General features: G+C 45.9%; 1 protein-coding gene across 1 annotated transcript; it reads right to left on the bottom strand.

The window, feature by feature from the left end:
• Window positions 1-489: 489 nt before the first annotated feature.
• siah1 (siah E3 ubiquitin protein ligase 1) lies at window positions 490-12,254 on the bottom strand. The gene is given in 7 exon segments (XM_084016956.1): window positions 490-1,577; window positions 1,579-1,935; window positions 2,369-2,629; window positions 2,631-2,666; window positions 2,961-3,142; window positions 8,215-8,271; window positions 12,005-12,254. Coding segments are annotated over 7 exon segments (1,026 nt in total). The 5' UTR covers window positions 12,123-12,254; the 3' UTR covers window positions 490-1,562.
• Window positions 12,255-12,617: the final 363 nt, after the last annotated feature.

Below are 12,617 nucleotides of genomic sequence, written 5' to 3'. Positions count from 1 at the left end.
ACAACTTGCTTTATAACTACAAACACTGAAGTTTAGCCCACAAGTTTTACGACTGCCTTTTAATCTTTGTTTTTAAAAGTCATTACAAAAAATGATAATTATGATCATCTCCATTTAATAATAACAATAGCAATATTGTAACCGTAGAAACCGCCGCCGCCCCTCCCCCCCACCTGGTCAGGTGATCAGTCAAATCGGCGGTTGAGGCCGAACGGCAGCTCGTGTGAGAGAGAGGAGGGGGGAGAGAAAGTACACACACACACACACACACACACACACACACACACGCACGGAGTTCTTCTCTCATACAAAAAAAAGACAACTAAAAATAATTAAAAAGGAACCGACTTTAAAACAAACAAAAAACAAGAACCCCCAAAAGAAAAACTGACTCAACTGAAATGCAGTGTTTTTTTTTTTTCTCCCTCCCTCCCTCCCCTCCCTCCCCCCTCCCCCCCCTCCCTCCTCTAATCACGGTGAAAAACGCTCCGACAAGCACTCACTCATTTGCTATTACACCTGCAGGCTCTGTGTGTGTGTGTGTTTGAGACTACGTTGTTGTCCACTCCGTGAAAAGTAATGATCAAAAAGAAATCCCGGGCGCTTTCCTAAATCCATAAAGTGTGAGGCAAGTCTGTTCCATCAGCGATCAGCGATGACTGCCGGCTGTTTTAAAGAGCGTCCGATGCACCACCTTCAGCCTCTGGTCAGCCGGTGTGGAGCAGATGTGGGCCGGGAGGAAACCAGACGAGGCGATCGTCACCCTCGACATAACTGGGCGGTTGTGGGTTCTGGTCCCCGCCGATCCACGTCAGTCACCGGCGAACAGAAATACCCATATCTGCGAACAGGAACTTTGTGGGGAAAAAACACAGCCACGGTTGTGAACGCGCTGTCCAGGACGTCTAAGGGATGTCTCGGGTGGATAAACAGCAGGGAATGAAGGGGGGGTCGGGGGTCAGGTGGGGGCACTGACCATGTTGAAATACAGCCTTCCTCGGGGCGGCTCGGTGACGACCGGCCTCCAGCGTCTCGAGAGAAGTTTGGAGCCGTAGTGTCGGAAATGTCTCGAAGGATGACGGAAGGAAGAGGAGGAGGTGGGAGGGGGGGGTCCACATAAAAGTGGTGGGAAAACGTTTGAGGAGACAAGAGTTTGAAAGAGCCGAGTTTGACTGAACCAACTTTCAGTTTGTGTCTTGTGTTTAATGGGCGAGACTACATGTGCGTGCACGAGTCTCACATATATACGCTTGCGTGCGTGTGTGTGTGTGTTCAGAAGTCTATAACCATCACTACACAGTTATGTCCTTGAGTTTGATCCTCCACTCATCCATTCATCCGTCCATCCCACCCCCTGGGGCTCCACGGCTGCCTGATCAGACCAGTCCAGGTCCACGTCTCAAGGGGGTGAGGTAGAGAGGGAAGGGGGGGAGGGGGTTGGGGGGGAGAGAGGATGGAGGCGCTGTGAGGTCACAACGGATTTGACCCCCCTTTTAAAAAAAGCGCACACCCCCCGCCCCCTGACAATCTTGAACTTTTTGACCCTCCCGTCTTGAAAGATCTCAGCACATGGAGATTGGTCACGTTGATGCCCAGGTTGCCGTTCTCGGCGAACAGCTGTGCGATGGACGTGTCGAACACTAGGCAGTCGCTGTTCATGATGGCCGTGGCGATGCCCTCGTGGATGGAGCGTGGCGTGGCCTCCCAGGTCAGGCGGCGCCGGTGCCCGTTGAGCTCCAGCCGGTAGGCGAAATTCTCCGCCTGCTTGCGAGTGCCGATGAGCTGCACGATGGCGAAGAACTGCTGGTGGCCGTCGTACTTCTCCTGCTTCTCCAGCACGAGCATGAAGTGGAAGCCGAAGCAGGACTGCATCATCACCCAGTCCACGGCGCCCGGCAGGTTGATGTCCGTCGCCAGGAACACGATGTCCTCACCCTGGACACACACAGATCAGACAGCTTCAGTCAACGTGACAAATGTAACCAGAAGTCTCTAAACTTGAGAGAAAAACAACTACTGCCACAGGGAAACCTAACAATGTGCATTTCCATACTTTTATTTTCCAGAATGAGCCGTCGAACAATAAGATCAAATTACAAATATTTTGTCATTATCCTTTTTATCACCTATGACATCTCCAGATTTGGGAGGAGGTGCGAGTGCTCTGGGTTTATCCCATCTTAATGTGATCAGTGTCTGGGACGAACCATAAAGTTAGTCGTTGGCTAGTTTGAGGCCCTAAAGGCATTTCCTTCATTCTAAAGAACACAAAGATTCCACCTGTGCACCATCACACCCATCTTTGACTTTTTACAAACATGGCTGTACGCCCTGATTACGTGTCGTTCAGGAAAGAAGCTGAGGAGACCTGCAGTGTGGTGATGGACTTGTGCTGGTGCATCAGGTGCGGCAAGACGGCGTCCAGCGAGCCCTGCCACTTGCAGGAGGCGCCGGGACACGGGCACGAGTACGGTCGGAACTCGCACAGCTCTTCGTGCTCCGTCTTGTCGGTGTGAGGCAGGGTGACCTCGCAGCCCGACGAGGCGTACTTGCAGGGGAAGAGGACCGAGTTGGCCACCTTCTCCATGGCCAGGTTCCTGATGGAGCCCAAAGGTCCTCGGCAGGTGGGGGCAGCAGGTGAGCTTGGGCCGGCAGTTGGAGCATACCTGAGAGGGGACTACGTGAAACAAGTTAGTCTGAGAGGCACATTCTCCAGAGACCTGAACTTTCTTTCTTAGTGCCATCGGTTTAAAGTTCAACTGACATTTTAGCCTGGAGGACATTTTCCTTCAAGCGCTAATCTGGGTCAATGGGAGTTGTGCAAATACATTCTCGTCATCCAGTTATTTCTAAAACGATGCCAGGTCTGAACTGGTTCAAAACCATTAACACACCCCCGTTTAAATAAAGGTACGCCACCTAACGGCGTACTGCATAGAGAGGCGGCTCTGGTTACGTACCAGGTGCCCAGACTGGCACTGCAGGATGGGGGGTAGCACATAGTCGAAGCAGACAGGGCACTCGAACAGGCTGGCCAGGTCACTGTTGGAGGCGGTGGTGCCCGACAAGGTGGGCACGCGCTGAGGGGGGGGGCACTTGGAGGTTCCAGTCGGCAGCGCGGTGGCAGTCTGGCGACTCATTTCTGATAAAGAGGGAGAGACGTGTTAAAGTTTGAAGCACATTAAAAGGCAATATAATGGAGATTAAAATGTTCTGTATAAAGGCACTGTAGTTTTCTAGACTTCTCATTTCCTCACTTACTGCACATCTATGACTTATGACCTTTAAGTACCTGGCCGTTAACCTCCGACACCTCTACATGAAGGCTGACGGGCAATTCACGAAAAGAGATTTGGGAAAGAAGGATGGTAGGCAGGCTGACAACATGGTGATTAAATCTCATTTGTGATGTAATGTTCCTCTGTAATCTTTGTTTGGTGAAACAAATGTATTGTTATTATCTCTACGAGCTCATTCTAGTGGTTACCATATGGGGAGAGGTCACGTTTGCACGTTTGCAGGTGTGTGTGTCTCAGTCAAATGCTGCATGACCAGCCCTCGATAATACAAAGCACACATTTCAGAATACAGTACTGCTGTGATTAAATGTGGATTGTGTCCATATTAGGGACGGGATGATACAGGATTCTATCGTGATAAAATATAAACACACACACACACACCAAGTTCATCGTGTTGAATTTCCATTATTGGGATGGTCGTAAATATCATCACCAGTCACTTGGGAAAAAGCCGAAATGTATTTATCCTTCCATTATGCAGGGAGAGCTCATGACATATGATCATCTAGTTTTAAATGATTTGATTGGTTACCTTTACAAAAAAAAGTGTCTCCAGTGTGTTTCAATCACATTTCGATGATTATCGGAATGATATCCTGATTCACAATTATTTTGGTGGGGATGATGGAAAACATTTTTCATGCTGTCCCAGTGTGTGTATACATTTAGATTCTGAATCATGCAATACCAAAAGCCTTTACAGAGGCAACCAGTGTGGTTACCGACTCGTCTCAAACTCTCTGCAGACGAGTCATCCTACCACACTTTCCTATTTGTGCCACTGCTGATGGCTACGTAATATCTGCAACCACAGTGCTTCAAACCCATTTGACTGTAGCCTTTGGGAGTTTAGACACTGGCAACTGCAGGCATGTGGATTTCATTTGTAGCATCTGGTCTCTCTTTAGGGGACGTACCATCTTTCTCTGCATCTAAATGAGGAATGAGCGGAGGACACGTCAGTAGCCTCTCTGTCACTATGGCCACGGTCGCCGCCGAAAACGTGCAGCAGCAGCAAGTCGGAGACTTTTCTCGGTGTGTGTGTGTGTATAAATATATATAAAAAAATACAAATGTTAAAAAAAGGACAGAAAAAAAAAAAAGCACCACCAGACGCTTAAGTGAACTCAGATGTGTGTGCAGCTGCTGTTTCCTATCGTGCAGAGCAGTTGCCTTGGTAACAGGTTTGTGGTTAAGTATGGGATGGCCTGTGGAGCAGAGAAAGGGGAGAGGGTAGAGGAGGACAGTATAAGAAATGATAGAGAATAGGTATGTGGTGGGGGGGGCAGAGGGAGAGTTATTGGAGATGATGGAGGGAGGGAGGGATGATAAAAAACAAAAGGGTACAGAAGAGGTGGACAGAAAGAGCTAAAACTTATAGGAAGGTGGAAAAACGAGGATGAGTTAAAGAGTACAATGGTGGAGAGAAAAATGTGCAAATAGGCAACCACAGCAGTGTGGGTGTGTAGATTAGAGAAAGAGGGAACGACAGGAGGAGGATGAGGGGGGAGCAGAACAGGGTTTTTGGGTGGGATGACTGTGCATGCCTGCCTCCCCTCCCGCCGACTCTGCTACCTGGCACAGTTCATCCTTTTTATAGCCCTGCCCACAGACCGATGCAGTGCAGGGAGACCCAGAACAGAGAGGAGAATATGTGGAGAGAGAGAGAGAGAGAGAGAGAGAGAGGATAGTACGAGTGGGAGGTGAAGACAAAAGAAGACAATCAGGTGGTGAGAGAAAGCGCAGCAATATGTACGCAGACAGTACAACAGCTGGGAAATTAATATCCTCAGGCTAAAGCGCTGCCGAGGCTTTAGGAATGGCCGCTCAGTTCGGAGAGCTAATTTAAAAAAGACCATAAAAGGTCTTCGGGATCTGTGCGGTGAATGCAGCGTTGGTGTTTAGATGATTCAATCACGATCACTTCTATCATTACCAATTAACCCTAAATATTTTTAAACGCACAGTCCAGTTTTAGTTTCCTAAAACACAGCAACATAAAGCAAGTAGTTTCCAAACTACAAATTTCAGTGATTTACTTCTGACATTTTGGGTTCGCCCTCTAACCAATGAATACCAAATGTGATTTTTCTCTGTGTCATCCCGACTTCCATAAGCGTCCATTTTTACGTCCAGCTCGGTAGCCGGGAGCTTCGCCAGCAGGCAGCCCACTTCTGTCGGGGCATCTGTTCGGGGTGGGGGGTGGTAAAAGCCGCTCTGCTTGCCCACATGCCAACTGCAGAGGTAAAAAAAAAAACTGGACCTAATGAGAGACGGTATTAGCTAGCTAGCAACTGTGCCTGCTGGCATGCAAACACATCTGCTGTGGTGGAGATAATGCCTTCGCAGCTATTAATAGAACTTCTTAGCTGGCTAGCATGCTAGCAGCAGCACTAACAGCAGTGGGACCAAATTAGCTCAGGACATTTAGCTACGCCAAGGCCAGGGTCACAGGCAGCTAGCATGCAAAGACTGGAATAAATAACACAAGTGGCGTCGCACAGGAAGTCACCAACAAATACAGTTTGAAGACAGGAATGCAAAAATTCATCTGCTGCAGCTGGGTGGCTTTAAGAGAGATCTGTTTCTAAATTCATGGTACCAGGTGGAGCTGGACCTGCTCTACAACACCCACAGCTGTTATTACTTACGCTGGTATTACATACCTTCTTTTGACAAATGTACTTATTGTAAGTCGCTTTGGACAAAAGCGTCTGCTAAATGACCTAAATGTAAATGTAAATGAGTAAGAATTGGAATAAATAATAAATATCCATATGTATAATTTCCGTCTGTCAGTTTCTGTTTCTCTATGTTGTCCCAGTAAACATGATATCCAGTGAGACAGCTTTTTCAAGTCACTTGTGGCGATATTTACGATTATCCTGATGACTTTCACCGCGTTAAGAAGATCCTACATCGTCTCATAACTAGTCATAACTGCCAACCTAGGATGAATGGAACAGTAATAATATTAATTGTGGCAAAAACAACACATATTCCCTTTGTTATTTTTTAAATCCAGTGGAAGTAGCGTAGAAAAGTCAAATAGTTTAAAACAACATAAAGAACATCGATGAGCTCAGCTCAGTCAGCAGAATAACTGTATGGCTGAACACACTTTACTGAAATAGAACAACACTGGACCTCAACCAGGAGGAGGCCAGGAAAAGGGGGGCAATTTTTGTAGTTTCAGAGTTGAGAAAACTTTGCTGCCACACCCGATAACCTCATGAGTGAGTGAATGAATGCATTGTTTTAAAATTCAGCTGCGAGGGTTTCATCCATTAAAAAAGACAGAGCGGCTCATTATGTCGTCAACCTATGATTTTAAATTCGCACAGGAGATCATCAGTCACTGATTTGCACCGGGGCAGGGACAGCTCAGTTGTGATGGATGTGATTTAGGGCCTGTCCACACGAAAACGTTTTCGGTGCGTAAACGCAGAAGTCTTGTGCGTTTCGCCCTGCCAGCCATACGGATCCGGCGTTTCCGCGGCGTGAAAACGCACTTTTTTGAAACCAGCTCTCAGGGTGGAAAAGAAAAAAACGCCCCTCCCCCCCCCCTCCGTTTCGTGATCGTTTTCGTGTGGACGGCGAAAATGAATACGTTGACGTCATCGCCCCGCTCCTCGACCCTCGAGCCTGACTTCTTCCCCCGCGAGGTCTCGTAACAACAACAACAACGGCGGCCTCCGTGCTCGTAGCTGATATTCTGCTCGTCTGTACGACGGCGTATCAGGGCCGGAGCCGAGAGAGGGGGGCGATATTCCGGGGAAAAAGCTACTTTATTACGATGCTAACAAACAACCGCTAGCTAACTTCTCATGAATGTAGGCATTTATTTGTCTAATTAATCCATCCCAACGTGTGACAACGCCTCGTCGAGGTCCTTAGGGTGATGGCTGTTGGTGCTTATTGTTGGTTTTATTTATACGGGCCAAATTGTCATCTTATGGGTGTTTATTGATCGGGTGGTCGGGCGGAGATTAGCCGTAACTCTCACGTGTTGACAAACTTAATTGTTTTCTTGGTGGTTCGAAAACTACTTCTGACAAATCTTCCCTGGCAAGACAGCAGCTACAATAGCTAGTTGGCAGCACGTGAAGCTACAACGAGCAGCAACAAGCCCAGCTAAAGAGAGCCAGCGGGGAGATAAACATAGCATCACTTGTACAGTTGCACATGGGGGGTGCTAAGAAGTGCCTAGATACAGACAAAAAAGGACGGCCAAGCAGGGACCAAGCACCCTTTTGTTGTTCGCAGGTGGCTTAGAATCGCAGTCTGGATTTACAGTTCACGTGGTTCTGGGCTTGGGTTTTTACAATGTGGACATCGAAGAGAACCAGCAGCTCGTTAGGGACAATACGATCCCCAGAGAGGCTTTATAATGACGTTATGCATTCAACAAAAAATGTACAACAAAAGACGTGTGAGGGGAAGGAGGTGAAAGCATGAGCTCAGCGGGGCTGGCGAGACAGAAAGAGTGAGTCAGCAAGCCAGCGAGAGTAGAAAACGAGCAGAACACTGCTGCGTGCCGAGGAGGTGGAGGGAAGGATGACAGAAACGAGAGGAGCAGACACAAACGCTGCAGAAGACGCCCCGGCGGCGATTTTCTGGGCTGATGCATATTTCTTAAAAAGTTAAACTTAAATTATCAACAAACAAAAAAAGAAGTCTGGCCCGCCAATTCCGTTTGGTGCTGATGCATCTCCTCTGCATGTGTTGAGAAGGAAGCAACATCACTGCAGACACCTTCTCTTTGTTGGAGAAACAGTAATTGCTGCTACACGTTGCCCAAATGGAGCAAACTGCAAATTTGTCTACAGAAAGGGCTGCTGTAAACAATGTCATCAAAGACAGCTGTACATGGATGGGGGGAGAGATAAAGGGGGGAAAAACAAATACCAACCTTCGTCCATAAGATTTCCAAATAAGGCTTTCGTCTTTTCTTGAAATGTGGGGACCTCTGAAAAGAGAGAGAGAAAAAAACAGAGTAAACAAACATGACTTTGAGGAACAAAGCTAGAAAATACTGGCTGGGAATCAAACCGACTCCACAACATTGAACCTAAAATAAACACAAAGTCACAGACGGTGAGTTAAACAGGCAGGACAGTGGAGACCGCAGAGTGACGGTCACTTGTGACAGCACAGGTGTCACACATGCTCCACTTGAAGCAGATCTGATCTACAGCATGGTGTAAAGGTAGCATCTCTGCTGCAGCAGCAAACCAGGAAAGGCACTTCCATAGAAGTCGAGGCATTAGAGCCACTTAGTGTGCCGCTAATGCAACGTACATTAGACTAGACTCCTAAAAAAACAAAAACAAAAAAAAATCGTTGATTCCGACTGGGCAGCCTGTTGGTTTCCCATCACCGTGAATTCTTATTTCATAAAGTGGATAAAGCTCCTAATTACCGTGAGGATCATATTATATTGACGAACACTTTCCAGAAGTGACCCAACAGCTGGCTGAGCTCCAACACGGTGTGCTGATGTGCTTTTGCATGTTTGACCACATCAGCCCAAGAAGACATCACCCTGTGTATTGTACAGCCGTCGCTCAAATAGCAACTTCGATAAAGTTAGCACACTCTGCTCACCGCCTATCACTTCCACAGCCACTGAATCCACAGCATAGTGTACCTGCTGTTCTCCACAACACATAAACAAGAGTCACTATGTCACATTAAATTAAACGTCTACACTGCTTCAACAGCTCATTAGTTATTCTGGAGTGGTAAACACAATCATGACACATTAAAGATCAGAATCTGGGCCACTGTAGCCCAGTCTACAATATAATATCATCGTTACAAGCTGTGGACATGAAAAGTAATTAATCAAATGCAACATGTGTGCACAATCCTCCTAAAAAAAACCCAGCCAGCAAACTTTATCTCAACAGCATGTATCTGCATGTCTCTCCAAGTCTGCATGTCTCTCCAAGTCAATTTGTACAAAAATACTAATTAACATCATCAACTGCAATGTTTACATACACACAAATGGTCAAATCACATGACTTGAGGCAGTAAATTGCGGTGGGATACGTGTAAACATAACACTTCATAAGCGTACTTATTTTAGATGGTTTCCCCCACAGGAGGATGAGTAGACTAAGACTTTCCATTTTAGAAACACCATTAAAAAAAGAAAAAAAAGGCATCTTTGCCATGTAGAGGGCTTAATCCAACTCTGGCGCATCTATTCTACCGTTTGTTAGCAGCATCAAGGATAAACATCTTTGCATGACTTGTATCCATGTTGACGTCACTACAAACAAACGGCTTGTTTAATTACACACTTTTTATGCATTGTAACTACATATCGCTGATGTGAGCACCGAGGCAATAAAACCAGTTTGATGTTGCAAATTGTCGAGTCAGTCTCGATCTTATTAATTAAAGTATTCTACATCACATGGGGGACGGAGCATTTTGACCAATTAAATTATTCAAAATATGTGCAATTGAAGAGATAATGATTTAAGGCTGTCTCACTAAAGCTTATGCAAGAATATAACTAAGAAATGCACTTCAATTCTTAAAGTTTAAAGTTCTCACTATAAAGCCAAATGGGCCATTTTGTTTTTATATTATATTAATATAATATGATTGAACACTGCATTTTGAACATATGTAATTGTAGTAGTGAAGTAAAAATGTAGTGGAGGACAAAGAAGCATCAAGATTGTTGTGTGAGAGTGCAGCACTTGGGTAAATGTTACTTTCCGCCACTGATTACTGCAGTGCTGCATTCAGGCTACTCAAGTAATGTAGGCTACTTTGCAGATTCTTATACAACATATTAGGGTTGCACGGTATACCGGTGCTAATTTGGTACCAGGGTACTGAGGCATTTAAAACGGTACTGTATTGCATTTGGACGGGACCGGTACTTGCAGCGCTGCCGGCAGCGCCCGCAACAGCGCGGCAAACTCGCCGCGTGACGTCACCGCGTTGTAACTACAGCTGAGAGGACGAGGAGCGAGCCACAGCTTGGGGAGATAAAAGGAAAAAGCAAGCAAGCCGGAGGAAACAGCTAGCAAGTTAGCGAGCAGCGTGGACCAGAGCAACAAACGGAGCAGGAGGAAAGAGAGAGAGAGACGTTGGAGAGGGAGAGGGAGAGAGAGAGAGAGAGAGAGAGAGAGAGAGAGAGAGAGAGAGAGATAGAGAGAGAGAGCGAGAGGAGCACGGAGAGGAGAATGGCTGCTGCCACCGTCACCACGCCGCAACTTGAGGACAAACCACCGCCGCGAAGTGCGATATAGCCGTACTTTAGCTTAAAAACAAATGCGCAAGGCGAGGCAGTTAACGCCGATGCACCACTGTGTAAACGGTGTTTAAAAACATGCATGGCTAACGGAGGAAACACCTCCGACTAGCCAAACACTTAAAGGATAAGCACCCAGACCTGTACACTGAGCTCAGGGAACGACAGGTCATTTACTCAGGAAAAAAAGCCACATTCAGTGCTAAAAGCAAGCGCCACCGCCCTTCACTCTTAACAAAAGTAGCTCTGGAAACAAAAAAATAGAGCTGGTTTATTTATATTATATTTTATATTATATTATTGTATTTGTATTTTAACATTTTAAAATTGTGTGCATTAGAAAAGCTTGTCTTTGTGGTATTTTATTTTATTTGCTGATTATTATGTTATTGTTCTAAGATTTTCTATTAAAATAAAGTCAGTAATGACATTTTTTACGTTCACTTTTTATTTGAAAAAGTATCGAAAAGTACCGAAAAACACATGTTGGTACCGGTACCAACATGTTGGTATCGTGACAACACTACAACATATAAATCAACTAATACACCATAATGCAGTACAATTAATAACATGTCCCCGATCAGGAACAGGTGGCTTTGTAAAGCCAATAAAAAAGACAATATAATTCATCACAATTATTTATCAGGCAATATACTGACCAATAAAACAGTCGCTACAGATTTCCATTTCAGAAGACTAAATCTAGTGCTGCTCTATAAAATGTCCTGAGATAACTTCAGTTGTGATAGGACGCTATAAATAAAAGGTTTACTTTAAGTCACCCAAGTTAAGTTGACTTAAGACAAACAAACACATTCACACGCTACAAAACATTAAAAAATATTATGAAAACGTGATACAAAAGAAGGAAATATTCAGAGATCCTAAGACCTCCAAGTCTTCACCGAAGCCAGGAAAAGTGAAGAAACAAAAACAATAAAACAAAAAGTAGCAAGGAAGGAAGGGTAGCAAACTGGGGAAAAGATAACGCTACAGGAAAGAGGACATAGAAGAAGACGTGAGAAAGAGACGGGAGGCGAAGCGTGAGCGGAGGAGGAGGAGGGGGGAAGAAAACAAGCTGGGCTTCAACACAAACATGCCATTCTTTGTTCTCAACTCATAGCCCACTCTATTCTCAGTCACACACACAACCACACACAGTGTTCATGTACACACATAATTCACAATGCACACTTGCTAAAAGCGTCTTCTGTAACCAGAAAGTATTCACCATACATTCCGTGGCATCACTCGCTCGCTACGCAAGCGCTTTGTTAGCCGAGCTCGCCATACGCGTGCCATCAATTCATCAAACTGGACAGCGGACGGAGCCGCAGCTGGTCCGAGCGCAGGAATTTACGACGTTTTACAACGCGTATTCCCCCCAAAAATGCATCTTCTTTGGAAAAAGCTCATTCACCTTTAGTCCTGTGCACGCTCCTTGTGGCCACGCACGAGAAGAGTCTGAACAAGGAATTCCAGGGCGGAGCTTGCAGTGCTACGCTAGCTGGCTTTGACTTCACTGGGACCAGAGACATAGGGGTAGAGCATTCACGTAGCCGCTCAACGCCATGTTTCTCTGGCCTTTTCCATGGATACAGTGCTGTCGCTCCCGCCCAAAACGCTCCACACAACAGAGGATCACATTTCTTCCTCCCGGTCGCCCATTTGGGAAGCATAAGCAGATGAAGGTCCAGAGGAAAGCTGTAATAAAGGCACGGAGGAGCTGTGTCCAGTCAAGGGAGATGCTTTAACAACAGCCCACAGAGGAGATGGAGATGAGGAATATCTTTGTGCACGGAAGAAAACAAAAAACTAACAAATATCACGTTCTTAACTCTGAAGTCCCTCAGTCACTAGAACAAGCATCCACTAACGGTGCCTATCAGGCCAAATGGAGAGCAAATATTAAGCAGGTTGCTAGGTGAGATTGCTAATCACTGATTTTCTGTTATCCTGGAAGCCAAATTAAGTCAACAGTCTGTTAGCACTTTGTCAGTGTGTGTGTGTGGTCAACCTGCCACTCCCTGGCT

The sequence above is a fragment of the Eutrigla gurnardus genome (genome assembly GCF_963514095.1).
Source record: "Eutrigla gurnardus genome assembly, chromosome: 9".
Lineage (NCBI taxonomy): Eukaryota > Metazoa > Chordata > Actinopteri > Perciformes > Triglidae > Eutrigla > Eutrigla gurnardus.
This window is presented reverse-complemented; position numbering and strand designations above follow the sequence as displayed.